This window comes from Morus notabilis, unplaced genomic scaffold, assembly GCF_000414095.1.
Source record: "Morus notabilis unplaced genomic scaffold, ASM41409v2 Scaffold1032, whole genome shotgun sequence".
Lineage (NCBI taxonomy): Eukaryota > Viridiplantae > Streptophyta > Magnoliopsida > Rosales > Moraceae > Morus > Morus notabilis.
In genome coordinates this window covers 381023-397377 of record NW_010366892.1, presented here as the reverse complement: position 1 = coordinate 397377, position 16355 = coordinate 381023, and the positions used below count along the sequence as shown (strand labels likewise).

The window sequence follows — 16355 nt, the reverse complement described above, 5'->3', positions numbered from 1 at the left end:
ATGGCGAGTCACCATGATAGTGACTAACAACATCACTGCTGGCTATATATTGGAGTTGAGGTTCCTTCGGAGTTAAATTCAGGTGAAAGACTTTCAGCTAAATTAAATACATGCTTAAACAACAATAAGTAAGCAACTTGAATATTGTTATTTATTTGGCAGCGTAGGAACTATTGAAGTTTAAATGGTTTTTTATTTTTCAAAAAGAAGTTGAAATAGCTTTGATATGATGGTAAATAATTTCATGTCTGCTAGTTGCAGGCTAAACTTGGTGGTAATTTCACACCTTCATCTACCAACTGAAATTCAAAGAGAAGATAATAATATTAAAATAAATAAATAAAATCGTCTACAGTAAAAAAGGGACCTATTTTTGAATAAATTTAGTTGCAACATGTCTTATTTATTATTTTTTTTCAAAAAAATCTGATATATAAATGTTAATGAGAAGACGGGCATGTGATTCCGCATCAAAACGAACCCGTATTTGTATCAAATTGTTTAGAATAGCGTCACCCGTATGGAAAATGAGATTAATGACAGACTTGGCTCTTGGATTACAGCACTTCGAGGAAAGAAGATTGATGACAAATACGTGAAATAATTATATATAAAAAAAAAAGATTCGCTTCTCTTGATTTCACTTTTTATCTATGACTTGACGCTTTCACAAAGAATAATAATAATATTGAGTGTTAGAACGAATTTTGCGTAAAATAACTATGGTACATTTTTGACACGGACGACCACCTTATGTTCAAATTTGCTAGTCTTGCCAACAAAAACACATCAAGGATCACCTGCATTTGGGTGGTTGTGAGTCGGATTTCGGTCCAGACCAGTTGATACAGAAATTCTGTTCTTTAGTTCTTCAACAGTGGTTTCTTTCGATCTGCTTAATGCATCAGATGGAATGTTTAAGCCGGCAAAGCCAACCATGACAGCCGCAGCTCCAAGATAATCCATAAGATGAGGGGCATGGCCAGTGAGAGAATCAACAACTGCAGCCATTGGGACCTGAATGGTGAGACCAGCTGTTGCGACTGTGGTGGTAGTCAGAATAACCGCCTTCGCCCATAAATAGTCGCTCAACACGTTATCCAACAAACCTAAACATGAACCAAAAAGTCCAAATTTTAGTACAGGTCTATGCTTCACAAACTCGGCGAAAAAAAAATTAAACTGACTAACAACAAAGAAGAGATATATTAGTTATGCCATTGAGTTTTCAGCATCCAGTATTTCATGTTGTTGAAGCAGAGTAGTTTCCAAGTGGCAATAGTATTTGGTATTTAAACTTTGAAGCCCGAACCGGCTATATGGAGTTATTCAGGTAAGTTTCATTCCAACATTGATATATAAAACAACGAGCTAATATAAGGAGTTTGCACAATCGGTCTTATGTGAAAAGAAAAAAATAAAAGCAAAAACAAAAAACAAATAAACAACATAGATGGATGATTCGTTGACAAATTTGTTGCATTGCTCGGTATACCTGATAACAGTTCAGGGGTGTGCTCAATTAAAGTAATGAAATTAGAGATATAAAACAGACTACAGATAATTGTCTCAAGTCTCACTAGAAGACTTTTTGGTAATACTATTTAGCTTTCCCTATTAGTCATTGTATAAATAAGTGGCATTTCACTATAAGATCGTAATTAGTTAAACGTAATAGCAGAGGAAAAGCACATCAACAAAGCTTCCAAATATATGATGCAAGTTCATCCATAGGATTGGAAAAAAAAGCAACCACCATATTCTGTGACTACTAATTTAAAGGAACGGAACTAAATCCAATAACAGATGACAATTGACAGAAAATTATAGAAGTAAAATATATACCTTTACCGATGATTAGACCAACCTGCGGCCAAGTAAGCACATCAAAGGGCTCCAGCTTGGTGAAGTGGAGTATAAGGGCAACTGGGAAGAAAAGAATAAGGTTGAATAGTCCTAGAAATCCCAGGAACTGAGCCATACTGGGAGAACCACTTCTTTCATCGTCATCCGGTAATTTCTTGCGGATGAGGGTAATATACACAGCATATAACGCAGCAGAGACAAGAGCAAAAATGTCTCCAAGAAGAGGGTTTGAAGCAATAGCACTCAAACCACTTTGTGAGTCACCGAGGCTGACAAATATTGTTCCTCCCATGCAAAGAAGAACGCTAAAAAGCTTCAACCATGTAAACTTTTCGCCCAAAAATGCAAGCGAGACCAAAAACGTGAAAAGGCTTGATGCACTGCTTAAGATGGTGTTGGACTGCACGTCACAAGAAGGTAATTCTTATTAGAAATCCAATCACAAGACATGCACAGATAGACAAGCAACACAAAATCAAAAGATCTTACCGTGACTTTTGTGTACTTCAATGACAAGTTAAAAGTGAGTTGTGCCAAAAACCAAAAGGGGCTGATCAACAGGCTAACTCTCGCTACTCTCATGCGCGTCCAACGCCCTTTTGAATCCACTTCTCTAGATCCAACTTCGTTGACATTATCTTGTGTAGGCAAAGGCCTTTCGAGCTCTTCGGAGACATCTATTCTCTCGGGATCAATATCTTCTCCATGATCACTAACTTCTACTTCTATAGGCAGAGAATCTTCGGTTTTTGCATAACCGTCATCACTCTCTCCAAGAAGAATCGCCTTCTCCGACTGACCTAATTCTTGCAAAGAACTACTCTTGTCACTTCTCCAAAAGAATAAACCCCCATAATTATCCTCCAAATAGCGTCCGATTTCTACTAGGGGAATGTAAATGACAAACAATGAATTGCATATGTACGTGATGAGGAAAGGCGATACGCCGGCATCAACAACGGATTGTACCACAAAACTGGCAGCTATCCAGATAGCCGCAACAGCAACTATATATGTCAAACCCAAACCCCATCTCCATAATTTACTGTTCATTTCTTTCCAAGCCAATTTAGAATCCAAACTTGCCCAGAAAAACTTGCTCAGATATATCTACAAGACTCCAAATTAGGAAATTCTAGAGAAGAATGCGAATGCTCATGTAACAATTCAGCCCAAATCTACAAGGGGATGAAAAGATAATTTTTAAAAATAAAAGAGGGCAAAATCAATGAGAATGGTGGTTGCCCAGAATCCAAAATCTTTGAAGATAGAAGAACCCCTAATAACGAAAAGATATCAGTGCGATGGAAGATTTAATCATATGAAGTTCGAGATAATCTGGGAGGAAACGAGGAAAACGCAGCCAAAGTTTAAGAATGGAAACAAATAGACATACACATAAATTATTGGATGTGTGTGTGTCTATATATATATATAGCACATGCGTAACACGTACGTACCTGGGTAGCCGAAATCTAGTAGCATTCGGAGGCTTGTTTTGATACAAAGTTCCAAATCTAGTAAGATTCGGAGGCTTGTGTTGACACAAAGTTCCTCACTACCCAGAAACACGGAATTTCGTAAGCCGGAATTACTTCTCTTTCGTCGTGGGTTTATATATATATATATATATATCGCGGTTTAGAGTCGTTGATCGTTGAATGGAGTTACGCGGAATGGGGGAGGACGAGGGAAATAATAAATTTTCGAAGGGGGTAAAAATTAATAGAACAAATTACATTATATAAACTATTTATGCCTCTTGAATTTGTATAGTTTGAAATTTACCCTGGATTTTTAATTGTCACAATTTGTTTCTCCAACTTTCAAAATTATTGTAATATGTTCTATTTTACAAGTTTTGATCTGTTTTTTTTTTTTTTTTTTAATTTAAAGAAATGAGAGTTAAAATTTGAGAACTTTGTACTATACTTTAAATTTAGATGTTGGAATTTTTTGAAATGTGCTAATTCGTCTTAAATTTTAACAACTATTGTCAAAATAAGGCTGTAACAATTTTATAAGTTAGAGGATAAATTATCTAAATTAGAATTTAGGGCCAAATTGGCCAAAACTCTACAAATTCAGGGTGCAATGTGCAAAAATACCTAGCTAATAAATATTTGACACAAAAATAATCATAAATCTGCGCACCGTCCATGTAGGTTTTTCTATTCTCCAAAACTATTCCGTGGACGAAGCTATTTCTTCTTATATGTTTCAAATAAATGCCATTTACTGTGATTCTTACTTTTTTTTTCCCCTTCAGTAGAGTACAAATCTGTTATTATTATAATTAATTTCAAACACTGTCATTATTATAGTTATTTCCAAAAGGCTACTATTTACTAATTCAACAAAATTACTACAATTTTTTGATCTATTTTTTTTTAATTTATTTTTTACTTATAATTTTGCAAGTTCTGGTTTTACTCTAAGGGATTCGGAACCTGAAAAAGAAAAAGAAAAACATCCTTAATTTCAAGTAATTATAAAAATTGAGGCAAATATAAATCGATGAGGATGACATTATTCATGTGGTTAACGATAGTGTGCTTAAACTTAAGCGCAGCAACCACTCAAGTGTTCTTCAACCGGAAATTTTGTAGCAGAAAATAGCAAATTTTAGATGTCAACAGCGATAGTCTGCTTAAACCAGAGATGAATGTTGCACCAACAAAAACCAACATCAAGTCTAGGCTTAACAAAACTCAATTTTCCTATTAATGAGGTTTTATAGGAATCTTCGAGAAAATAATACAAGAGAAGTCAATATAAAAACAGATTTGGAACTTTGCTCATCTGCTTTATCCCAAACTTTCTATGTTGTGTGTGTATAATATTATCTTTCTTAGCCAATGACACAATTCTTGAAGAACTTGCCCATGAACTCCTCTTGGATAAAACTTTTTACGACGTATATGCAAGTGATTATAGCAAGAACTGGTTTTGTGACAAATAATAATACTAACCCTTCATTAGTAGTTGATACTAGCTTAAAGAAATCATTAGCCCGTAAAAAGAGCTTAAAAAAAATTATCCACATATAACTCAAACGGTATCGATACCAAACAACTTTACGACACAGACGTATGTGAATATATGTATAGATATGAATGCAAACAAGTTTCATTTATAAGGAAGAAGCACTTCCAAATCGTGCTTTGGAGTTGTGCCTTGAAGTGGAGCCCCATTCTATGGCTTCCGCCACCGCTCTTTGGCGTTCACGTAACGTGTTTTCTTCTTCCTGAGATCTGCCATGTTTTGCACCACCCACATTCTTATCTGATCTCGGAGAAGAAGAAGAAGAAATACGAGGTGTGGTGCAGGTGTCGGTGTCGGTGTCGGGACCGCTCCCGAGGAAGCTGAGGGCAGTGACAACATCGCTGATGAGCGGGCGAACGGAGGGTTCCTCATTGAGGCACATGGCTGCAACTGCAACCGCTTGATGCAGCCCTCTTATTGGGAAATCTCCTTGGAGAAGTGGATCTGCTAATTGTGGATACTTTTTAGGGTCTTTGAATGCAGGGTTTGCCTAATAAAAGTACAAGTCATAAAGTCAGCAAATGATACTAGGAACCCGGCAAACCGACCAACTTGACCAACTCCGAACAAAACTGTAGAAACCACTTGCGGTGTCAAGCATGTTATATAGAAAAATACTTGATCCACTTGCGGGACTCATTTTCTGTTAGTGTGTGGTTCTCAACACCATCAATTTCTTATGGCATTATATAGTACACAATACTTAATATTTTACTTTGAAGCAAAAGGTGTTTGTTAATTTAGAGATGTTGCAAACATCATTTAGATGGGCAGCATTTTTTTGACTCGATTTGGTTGATTTATGTGTTGGATTTTCAAAGACAAACAATAAAGACAAAAAAAAAAAAAAAAAAGAACAACTTGGAAATAGAATTTACCCAACAAACTAGATTATGCTCTGTGGTTGGTTTAGTGGTGTCAATGGCTCTCCTTCCAGTGATGAGCTCCAACAAAACGACTCCAAAACTGTACACATCTGACTTAACCGTGAGTTGCCCTGTTCTTTGATACTCTGGGGCACAATATCCATAAGTCCCCATCACTCTTGAAGATACATGTGTCTTGTCTCCCACAGGCCCAAGCTTTGCTAGGCCAAAATCCGAGAGTTTAGCATTGAAATTCTTGTCCAACAAAATGTTAGACGATTTTAAGTCACGGTAGATTACTGGGGGATTGGCCTTGTCATGCAAATACTCTAGACCCTTGGCTGCCCCTAAAGCTATTCTCATTCTTTTGTACCAATCTAATGGTCTTTGTCCTGGTGCAAAATCTGAAACTCAAATAGTACAATGTGTCACAAATCTATACAGCAAGAAAAGTTTGTGTATGATTGATTAAAAGAGTTTTAAGGAAGAGAAAAATTGTACCTAGTAAATGGTCTTCCAGAGACCCCAGTGGCATGTACTCATAAACCAAAAGTCTCTGATCCCCATCAGCACAATACCCAATAAGGTTTACTAAATTTTGGTGGTGTAAGAGGCTCAACATCAGTACCTCAACAAGAAACTCTCTGTTTCCTTGCAATCCATTCCTGTCTAGCTGCTTCACTGCTACAACCTGGACTAGTTTAAGTATGCCCTTATTTCACTACCTAATCAATACTTAAAAAAGCCTTTCAACAAAACTGGTAGAAAGCTAATGCTATTAGAGTCTGAGACAAAGTGCCATTATTATTATTTTTTTTTACCTGCGCAGTTTTCTCTAGTCTCCCCTTGTATACTCTTCCGAATCCGCCCTCTCCAACCAAACACTCATGGCGGAAATTCCTCGTCGCCGTCGCCAATTCGCGGAAGCTGAATGTTTGTGCAGCTATGTTGTTGTTCCCAGCTGCTTCCTTATTGGTAGCTTTGTTTCGAAACAAACAAACAAACAACAAAAGAATCATTAAAAAATTTAATTTAAACGGGACTCGACGCGTGTGATTCCCTTATAAACTTTTTTCTTAATTACAGTGAAATTCTGCGACGGCTAAAACCTGACGTCATTCACATATATTTAAGGTGCACCGCTGTAGATCTCATATCATTTAAGAAAACAATTTTTTAGATTTAAGCAATGTGAGTGAACTTACCTGGATAATGATGATGGTGGTGGTTGTGGTGGTGTTGTGGTGCAATGTTGGCTTCTTTCCGAAGAACAGAGCCGAGCGTCTGTCCTGATCTCCTCCCACTGCGTGATCTTTTAACTGATCTCTTTTGGTTGGAAGATTGAAAACACGAAAAGCAGCTCATTTCTTGTATGTTTTCGTGTCACTCTTGAAAAATCTTATAAAATATTTACAACGTGTCCTTCAAATCTTTGGAGTTTGCCACGCTTTTTGTGAGAGCCAAAAGATGGGCATTCATCAAACGAATATGGAGTTGTGATCAAATAAATCCGTATCGAAAAATTTTGATGAAAGAATAAATTATGCAAAAGTGAAAATGGTTGATTTCGTTTCATAAAAAACCAGACTGGATTTTGTTGAAAAAAGCCAAGCAATAATGGCTCAAGAGTTAAGGCCATTAAGGCAAAGGCTCTCCTTAAGTCAAGGTTCTTTTGTTAGAAACCCTCAACTAATTACCTTTACACCTCAAAATATTGAACATTTTAGTTAGTTTTCTTTTTCTAAAAAAAAAAAAAAAAAATCTATTAGTTGCGTTTTAGTTTAATTCCGTGAAACTATAAAACAAAAACTAGTTTTAAAAGATGCTTAATCTCAATATTAATTTCTTTTTCTTTTAAAATTGACTATTTATTTATTTATTTATTTTAATTTAAGATCATCTCCGTGACTGAGAGACTTGCACATCATTACTATGATATATCCAAATAGAAAAGGTTGAAATGAAAGTGAAAGAAAGAAAGAAAAGCATCAGACCTCATTACAATTTTGTTGGGTAAATTGGTTTTACCTTGGCATTATAAGAAAGCTAATTTGGTATGCAATATACTTTAAATGATTATATATCCCAAAAGCAATTCCCTTCACGGGTCACGCATAGAGATAATGAATATTTAAGAAAAAAAAGTGCACGAGTCTAGATTTTTACCCATTAATCTCGGTTGATATTTTTTTAGTTAAATAACTATATTAGTTAATCAAGAGTACAGAGCAAAAATGCACTCTTAAGAGTAAATTTAATAATTTTCTCAATATATTTTAATCATAGTTGTAGGAGATTTTTAATTTAATTGAAAGAATCCATTTCTTTCATTGATTAGTTAAGTAGTTATATCTAGTTACAATCCATTAATTTTTTGGCTACTTAACGTGATTGCGTAGGTAAGTGTGTGCGTGTGTTTATCAGAATTCAAATTCTATAATAAAGTGACATTTATAGGCCTCACATGATATTAATTTTGCGCAAACAGTCGATTAACGAAGACAAATTCACTAGGAAATATTGGCTATTGTTTTACATGGGTGAACATACCATAATCCAACAAGGCAACAACGTTAGATCAATATGGATCTTACACACACATATAAAGCACATAACAATATTATAGTTTCCCAACTTGTTCAATTAAGGAAACACACGACCAATTATTAATCAATACTACTACAAATATTACAAGAGTTTAATTAAGAAGCGTTGACTGAGATCTTGACACCGCCATCGCAGTGGCCAGGGATGCTGCAGATGAAGTAGTTTTGTCCCTTTGACAATTTCACTTGGTCTTTCCCACTACTATATGTCTGAGCACCAGAAGACGACGTGCAACTTTTATACCCTTTTGCATCCACCACCACCACGTCATGGAGCGACGTGTCGTAGTTGAAAACTGTTACCCAAAAAAAAAAAAAAAAGGTGAGCACATCAACAAAAAATTGTTCGAGAGTTCAAATTTGTCGTCAGTTTCAGTGCCTAAGATCATTTGATCTAGTCACATCTGGAGTTTAGATGAGGTGGGATTTTGAAACGAGGTTATACTAGTGAGTTCGATCTCGCCTTGTATAACAAGTTATTTTTGGTAATTATAATTTGAGAACTTAATGGACGTTTGGTTCATAGATTTAGAATCATTTTCAATTTACGTGTGTTTTTTATGAGAGAAAACACTGTAACGACCCACAAATTATGGTACGAATTCTCATACCAAACACTATTAAATACTAAAAAAAATAAAGTATTAAATGAGACGTCAATAAAGCAGGAAAATAGGACTGCGGATTTGAGCTCATTGTTCGATAGGTCAGGCATGTAAAAAACAGCGCAATGAACTAGACGGACCAAGACATAGTTATTATTAGGTTATAGTAGTAGTATTACCAAGTATATCGCCTGCTTTGAACTTCTTCCCATTTGTCCAACTCTCAACGTTAAAAGTCCAGCCAGAGCTATCACCAACCATTTGAGTGGTGGCTTTGGCAGTCACGAATATTGGAAGAAATAGAGACAAACGTAGAATGGTGGCAAGTATCGCTATGTGGCTTGCACTGCATCTTCCCTGGTGGTGAGCCATTGTTGTTGAAGGACAGTGATTCAAGAATAATAATATGGAGTGTTATGAATAGATATGTGTGTGTGTGTGTGTATATATATACATACACCATGTTGTTTATATTTAGTCTCCTCCTTTAAAACAAAAAAAAAAAAATTAAACCCTTTCACTTTTATGGTTGTCTTGCTTTTGGAATTAAGGTTGGCTCACTTTTATGGTGGTTGATGGAATTACCAAAAATGTCAAAAGTAGACTGGTTGTTGTGTGATTTAATTAATGCTGGTACAAACTTGTCTAGTTTCTTGGGGTTGTCATAATGAACTGCTTAATCAATCAAAGGCAAGAGGCCAAAAAAAAAAAAAAAAAAAAAGGTAACCGAGAAAAGGACTATATTGTTAGTTTACAAGACTCCATTTTGTAAAGTAGTTGGCGAGCCAGTGGATTGAGAAGTTGCAAGGCACTAGATGATAAATATTGCTTGTATTCTTTTTTTTTTTTCAATTTAGGATCGTCTCCGTGACTGAAAGACTTGCGGATCATTATTATCCAAATAGAAAAGCAGCAATCGGCGATGAGACCCCATTACAAATTTGGGTGAAGTTGGTTTTACTTTTTGGCTTCATGGGACACCTAATTAGGTATGCAATATACTTTAAATGATAATGTATCCCAAAGGTGATTCCCTTTCACGGGTTGCACATAGGGACAATGAGCCTTTAATCATTAGTTGCAGGAGAACCCATTTCCTTCATTGACTGTAAAGACAAGCATGAACTAGATATATTAAAAGCTCAATTGTTTTACGATTCAATTCACAACTCAAATTTTTTATTACAGTATTTTCTCTTATAAAAATTCTAATTTTATTTTTATATTATAAAATATTTTTCTCTTATAAAAATTCTAATTTTATTTTTATATTATAAAATATTTTTCTCAGATAAACTGGATTCGTCCCTTAAAAAAAAGAAGCTTCATTTTTCAACTTAAATTCGTAATTCAAACTTGCGAAATAAACGGATCCTTAATTTCTGAGAGATTTGGAGTTGTTCTCTCTTCATAGATTGCAACAGGACACGGCCTAAATTTCGTAAGACAACATTTAAAACTTCAGTATGAGAGATGTAGAAGAACAAACTTCAACCGGCCTTAATATTTCTATTTAAAATAGAAAACTTTTCTTATTCCTTCAGTTAAAAAAAAAAAATTGTAGCAGTCTTTACATTTGTCTGCCATGTATACCTTTTCAATTGAAAATAATCAATATAGTTACCAACATGATTGATACAACATTACAGCACAAATAAATCATAGAATTATCACAAAATAGGCATTACGAATTAAAGGGATACATTAACCTCAATGGAGGATTCTGTTAAGATGGAATCTCTAGAGTTATCATCTTTTGGGTGATCAAAACTATCCACTTTCATCCTCACATGAAGAGGTCTCATGAAAATAAGATCTCTCAAATCCCTATTTGCTTTTAACAAGAACTTAATGCACGACTCTCTTTCAACCTTTCCACTTCTCCCTGAGTTCAATATATCAACTATCCTTGCTGCATATTTCTCTTGATTCTCCTCCAATTGGTCAAGGTCTCTTCGTAGTTTTAAGTACAGTACTGCATTGATAATAACCTGCATGACAACAAAAGCAGAGATGTTAGCACCATAGATGACATCCCGGGATCACGTAGAAGCAAACAAAAACGAACCCATTACCTCACTATTTCCAGGACTCGTGTTGACAGCAGTAGTAATATGAACTTTCTCATCTTGAAATATTGTGTCTGAAGTTATATCCTCGTCTTCCTCGGTCAATTCCGGTTCAGGAGTTGTAAAGGCAAGATTATCCAGCTCATCATACCATTTTTGGGCAGAACCAACCTGTGTGCACCAAGGGCTCCTTATGCTACTTAACAAATAATATCAGGAAAAACTTAAAAAGGGTCTCTCTCTCTCTCTCTCTCTCTCTCTCACACACACACACACACACACACACACACGCGCGCAACGCAGAAAATGGAAACCTTGTCTGGGGATCCTGCTAAATCCTTTACTTCTGACACTATAGCAGCAACACCTCGTGCCTGACACCATATAGAGCCTTCTTGTAACTGTTCTACTAATTGAGTATCCACAGGGATGTTTACGTTTAGCTGTATGCTAATTTTACCTGTCACACGTATACAATAATATCCAAGATCACATAAGCTTCAAATTGAGACTTTGCTGCCAGATAATATTTCTAGACAAGAAGCAAAGCGGAAAAGCAGTAAGGAACTTGCAGATGATTGCTCAACTACACAATAGACGAGTGATGAACAAGGGATTCCTTAAATCCTTTTTCATCATGATAAGAGCAGGCACTCTCAACAGGACCCCCATGAAAAGATGATAAGATTATTCTTATGTGAAAATGTTGTTAGAGAACGAAGTTCGGTATTATGAACAGACCAGTAAATATGGTAAGGCGGTAAGACACTTCCAGTTGGAAATATAAAAATATAAAAAAATAAAGGGAGAATTAACACCTGGCAGCAAACTGAAACACTGAAGATGATCAATCTGTGGTCCCTGAAGCCCATCAGTACTGTAAAATCAGCAAAAAATTGGATAAGTTAATACGGTACAAAGTGAAACAAATTCAAAGACTGTTTTAATCCAGCCATAAAAAGAAAAGCACAGCATCTGTGACTCATAAGGAAAAGAGTAACAATATTGGCCTCCATAAAACATAGAAACCATTAGGATATGAATTTTCACTTTGGGAGTTTGAATAAAGTAAACATAATTACCCAGTATATGCTCTCTCCAAATGTGGTGACAACCAATAAGGCAACCCAAGGATTCCAAATTTCGAAAATTGCAAGTTCGAACAGACTTTAGACTCCCCACTTAGTTTCAAAACTCTCTGTCCAACTTCAAAAACATTTAAAATGAGATAACAACAGGACATAAACATCATACAACCAATTTATTAAGAGTCAAAAAGAATAAATGCACCACAAGACAGTACCCATGTCACAAATAATCAGATGGTCATTAAAGGTTGTCAACGAAGATATGAGACCAGCATTTGGAAGCTCATCTGGTGAACAAGCAGCATTAGCTTGCTGTTGCAACCAATCATATGGCATTTGTTTCAAGAGGCCTACTTTCTCCAAGATATGCTCTCCATAGGTCTCCAAAATTTTTGATAAACCTTCAATAGTTAATTTAGCATTAGACTATTTCATTAAAACTCGTGTTAAATAAAACAAAGGCGGCGGCAGCAACAAAATAAATTTCAAACCTTCGACAACTTCCTCTATCTCCCCTATGGCCAAATTTATAATCCATAAAGTTTGAAAGCTGAAAAGACATACCAGATAAATATTAAAAAAAGGCCTATTTAATGGAACCATTTAAAGAGGTACTAGATAATCGTCCTTGAGATAAAGATTTTTGACCAGCGTTGTCACAAAATAACATTTTAAGAGAGCCTTCACAGAAAAACAATATTCCAATTTTTGGTTTGAGATTACTGAAAATAGTGAAGTATTAGCTTTTCTCTTCCTAAGAACTTTCAACGAAATTATCTACATTGGTGTTGTGTTCCTACAAAACTGCAGTATTGCACAACAAGGAATGTACTGGTTTAACCAGAAAACTAGTAAAGTATTTGATCTTGTTTTCCTAGAACTTTTAACATATAATATAACAAGGAATTTCCCTGTTTAACCAGATGAATTATTTTTCCTTTTCTGATATAGAAGAATTGGATTTTTTTTTTTTTGGCAGAAAGAAGAATTGAATAATTTACCTTCGATTTATAACTAACAAATTGTCGCCGGCTGATTTTATCAGATGCCAAGGGAACATAAGTGATTGAATATCAAATTCTTCAGGCTTGGTATCAACATTGCTTCTCAAACCCAGCTTTTCCATGATCCACGTCCAAAAACTCTTCTTACCAGTGTTGCATGCTGGACAGAAAGTCTCTAGCACCCGCCTTCCCATATCAGCTCTCCTGATAGCATGATTCTTAGTTGATAGAGATCCCACAAGAAAAAAGGTAAGTGATAGAGTAATTTAAGGTATGACATTAAGTAATTCATGTTATATTAAGTATAAAATTAGTGCAGTAGTCCAAGTTAACAAACACCTCTGAATCAACGAAATACAAGCAATTCTCATCTTCATGATAAAATGAAGCTGCCGGGCACATCAATTTGGCAGATTCAAATTCACCATCCTCAAAACCGGGGGATGAACCAATCTGCAGACCAACAGTACAGGTATTGATCTAAGTCTTCACTGATTCTTTCGTTACTTACACGGTAAAGAACACAAGATATACTTGAACATTACTAAATGCCAAATTGTAGTATGCATGAATGCATTAGAAACAATATTCATACGTACACAGTCCAGAATCTTTCCATTGCCATTGGATACAATGATGCGGTGATGATTGCTGTCAGAAATGAATAGACGATCCCCACTTTCATCAGCAGAAATGCATCCTGAAACAAAGTACTTGCACTACAGTTTCACAACGTTTTGGATGAATGCAGATTGCAGACATTGTGTCATCATGAAGCAGTGATGCACAGGAAGGCTATACCTGGGAAGTAAAAAAGTAAGTTCCGCATAGAACATAAATTTGGTTTCTTGATGATCTCATCTCGCTTTGGACTAATAGTGAACAAGTTATTAGGTGACCTAGCATTTCCATTGTGCTCCCTTTGTAATTCCTCAACAGCTGCATGAGGGCAACAATTAGAAAACAACATTAAAGATGGTATGCTCATATAATTGTACATTCATACATGTATTCTGACAATAAAATAAATTCAGGTCCAGTATTAAATCATTGATACAAAAGCAATAAAACTAACCATTTCAAACAAAACTGTAATTAACTACATAATATGCATACAGTATACCTTTCTCAATAACTTCAAAATTTAGATCCTTCTCACGAAAAAATACTGGCTTCCTAAAATTTTTAAATAAAATGGAGCACGCCCCGTTTGCCACCTGTAGACAGAAACAGAAATTAAAAACAACTACATAATACTGGGAAATCTGTTATTAACGGAGAGCAGCAAGATGATTAAATGGAGCACGCCCCGTTTGCCACCTGTAGACAGAAACAGAAATTAAAAACAACTATATAATACTGGGAAATCTGTTATTAACGGAGAGCAGCAAGATGATAATTCATGTGGTAATTTTGGTGGAAAGAAAAAAATTTGATGCTACTTTTTTAACAAGCATAAACGACAATAAAGAAACATAAGGAAAATTAAAATAATATGAAGCACCTGAGTCTTGTTTCACCAAATACCAAATAACAATCTGTTTCATTTTTCTTAATCCTTTTCTTTACTGATGATCAAGAAATAAACTACTATAAGGACAAAAAAATAACACCTCAATAGCTTAGCAACTGCCGTTTCACAAATATGGACACAGAGCAAGTAATATTCAATATCCAATGAGAAACAAAATCTCACCTCGGAAAAGTTCTTGTTAGATAACAAAATGGGAAATGTAATATTTTCTTTCATTATCAATTGGATTAAGTTACTTCTGTCAGCAGCAGAACAAGCAGAACCTCCAGACTGAAAACCCATGATATGGAGCTGAGGAAATCTGCAAAAGCATATCCATAGGAACAATGAGAAAGAGGGGGTACAACACTTTAACAGAAATCTTTAAAAAACTAATTAAAAAAGGTACCTTTGCTGAAGTAACTTTATTTTTTCAATCAAAATGACAGTTTCTAAGCCATTCGATAAAGAACTTCCCAAGAAATGACCAGAGAGAACCAAGAAGATCCCATCCTTTTTAAACAAATTTTTGGTCCCTTCAAATTTGTTGAACCAACAATGATAAGGACCTGCATAATGCATGTGAACCCAAATTGATTAAGAAGTTACAGACAAAAGTTGGAATCATAAGTCCATGAAATCATTCTTAAAAACAGGTGTCAGTTCTATACTCAAAATGAGTATACGAAAATACATACAAGTGGAAACAAAATACAAGTATATCCATTAAATTCTTACCCTCTTGCTTGTTCTCTTGTTCTCTATTTTGCTTCTTTTTTTTTTCAATTTAATACAATTTTTCTTTTGCTTACTTTTATACACACACACACACACACACACACACACATATATATAAACAATATGCCAGAGAAACTGAAGTACGAAATGATTTAAATACCTTCAGGTTGATCTAAAATGGATTTAATGAAGGAACAAATATCAAATTCAATGGCAGACTTTATTGATAATTTTGATGCAGATGAGAACCTGAAAAAGACTGTCGTTTATAAGTTAGGAAACACAGTGAAAATCACTCCCTGCATTTTTGTTTCCAAACGCAAAAAAGCAACATGGGAATCTGAATTTAGAGGAAAAACAGAAACGAAGGATAGAGAAATTGGATTATAATTACCGTTGAGAACGAAATTCAGTCGGTAAAATAGTTCTGTTTATTCTGTCCCGTGCATTCGAGCGAGGAACTCTAGATAAAGTCCGTAAACTAATAGCTGGTCTACAGTTTTCGTAATCTTCAGCTGATAATGAATCATTTGAAGAGATATTATAAGTTTCATAACCAGGAATCATTGAAGAGAGAGAAAGAAAAAAAGATTGAAACTAGGGAATTTCCGATGGTGAAGGACATACCTGAAAGACGTCGGGTCAAAACCCTAGAAGTCTCCCTCAGCCGCCGAAATCTGGAGGCCATTTTTCTCGAGAAAATTATTCTGAGAGAAAATGCAATTCTTCTTTGAACGTGCGTCTTCAGATCAGTTCTGAGATTTTACTTCCCGGCGTCGAACTGACGAGGGAGTTGTCGCGGGGTTTGGTTGATGGACTCGGGGTTTAGGGTTTTACAATTCTGGGCCTGAGGGAGCCCAGGTCTTTATTACTGGGCTTTTGAATGTGATCCATTATTAATTGTGGATGGGAATGAAAATATGCAAGATTACTACGTAAATGTTTAAAGACCCGA

At 35.4% G+C, this 16355-nt stretch overlaps 3 protein-coding genes across 6 annotated transcripts; all 3 read right to left on the bottom strand.

Annotated features, from left to right (window-relative positions):
- Positions 1-516: 516 nt before the first annotated feature.
- LOC21398318 (uncharacterized vacuolar membrane protein YML018C) lies at positions 517-3506 on the bottom strand. Of its 4 annotated transcripts, none has more exons than XM_024174298.1 (4): positions 3327-3506; positions 2356-3145; positions 1846-2266; positions 517-1109 (listed from the first exon to the last, which is right to left on the bottom strand). In XM_024174298.1, exons 2-4 carry the CDS (start codon positions 2917-2919, stop codon positions 790-792), a joined length of 1305 nt encoding a protein of 434 aa, XP_024030066.1. In that variant the 5' UTR covers positions 2920-3145; positions 3327-3506; the 3' UTR covers positions 517-789. The 4 variants fall into 4 exon arrangements, with proteins under 4 accessions (XP_024030066.1, XP_024030067.1, XP_024030068.1 ...); XM_024174299.1 differs by having other exon boundaries at positions 2356-3044; XM_024174300.1 differs by having other exon boundaries at positions 2356-2976.
- Positions 3507-4999: 1493 nt separating this feature from the next.
- LOC21398317 (probable serine/threonine-protein kinase PBL25) lies at positions 5000-7142 on the bottom strand. Its single transcript, XM_010111420.1, has 5 exons — positions 6983-7142; positions 6599-6756; positions 6279-6468; positions 5790-6181; positions 5000-5401 (listed from the first exon to the last, which is right to left on the bottom strand). Exons 1-5 carry the CDS (start codon positions 7140-7142, stop codon positions 5000-5002), a joined length of 1302 nt encoding a protein of 433 aa, XP_010109722.1.
- A 3478-nt stretch (positions 7143-10620) lies between these two features.
- Positions 10621-15244, bottom strand: LOC21398315. Its single transcript, XM_024174312.1, has 14 exons — positions 15072-15244; positions 14846-14984; positions 14273-14366; positions 13951-14088; positions 13749-13849; positions 13489-13602; positions 13147-13367; positions 12637-12695; positions 12361-12546; positions 12140-12263; positions 11876-11934; positions 11372-11517; positions 11064-11228; positions 10621-10979 (listed from the first exon to the last, which is right to left on the bottom strand). The coding sequence occupies exons 1-14, from the start codon at positions 15242-15244 to the stop codon at positions 10680-10682; spliced, it is 2019 nt and encodes a 672-aa protein (XP_024030080.1). The 3' UTR covers positions 10621-10679.
- Between the last annotated feature and the right edge of the window lie 1111 nt (positions 15245-16355).

Bases quoted from the DNA above. Each gene is read 5' to 3' on its own strand.
- LOC21398318 (XM_010111421.2), bottom strand. From the start codon at position 2,919: ATGAACAGTAAATTATGGAGATGGGGTTTGGGTTTGACATATATAGTT. The intron at 2,267-2,355 runs GTAAGATCTTTT...TGTGACGTGCAG, and splicing joins TGAAGTACACAAAAGTCACG to TCCAACACCATCTTAAGCAG. The intron at 1,110-1,845 runs GTATATATTTTA...GTTCATGTTTAG, and splicing joins TGGTCTAATCATCGGTAAAG to GTTTGTTGGATAACGTGTTG.
- LOC21398317 (XM_010111420.1), bottom strand. From the start codon at position 7,142: ATGAGCTGCTTTTCGTGTTTTCAATCTTCCAACCAAAAGAGATCAGTT. The intron at 6,757-6,982 runs GTAAGTTCACTC...TTCGAAACAAAG, and splicing joins CCACCATCATCATTATCCAG to CTACCAATAAGGAAGCAGCT. The intron at 6,182-6,278 runs GTACAATTTTTC...TTTGAGTTTCAG, and splicing joins TCTGGAAGACCATTTACTAG to ATTTTGCACCAGGACAAAGA.
- LOC21398315 (XM_024174312.1), bottom strand. From the start codon at position 15,244: ATGCATTATGCAGGTCCTTATCATTGTTGGTTCAACAAATTTGAAGGG. The intron at 14,985-15,071 runs GTACCTTTTTTA...ATGCTTTTGCAG, and splicing joins ATAAAGTTACTTCAGCAAAG to ATTTCCTCAGCTCCATATCA. The intron at 14,367-14,845 runs GTGAGATTTTGT...TTCTGTCTACAG, and splicing joins CTAACAAGAACTTTTCCGAG to GTGGCAAACGGGGCGTGCTC.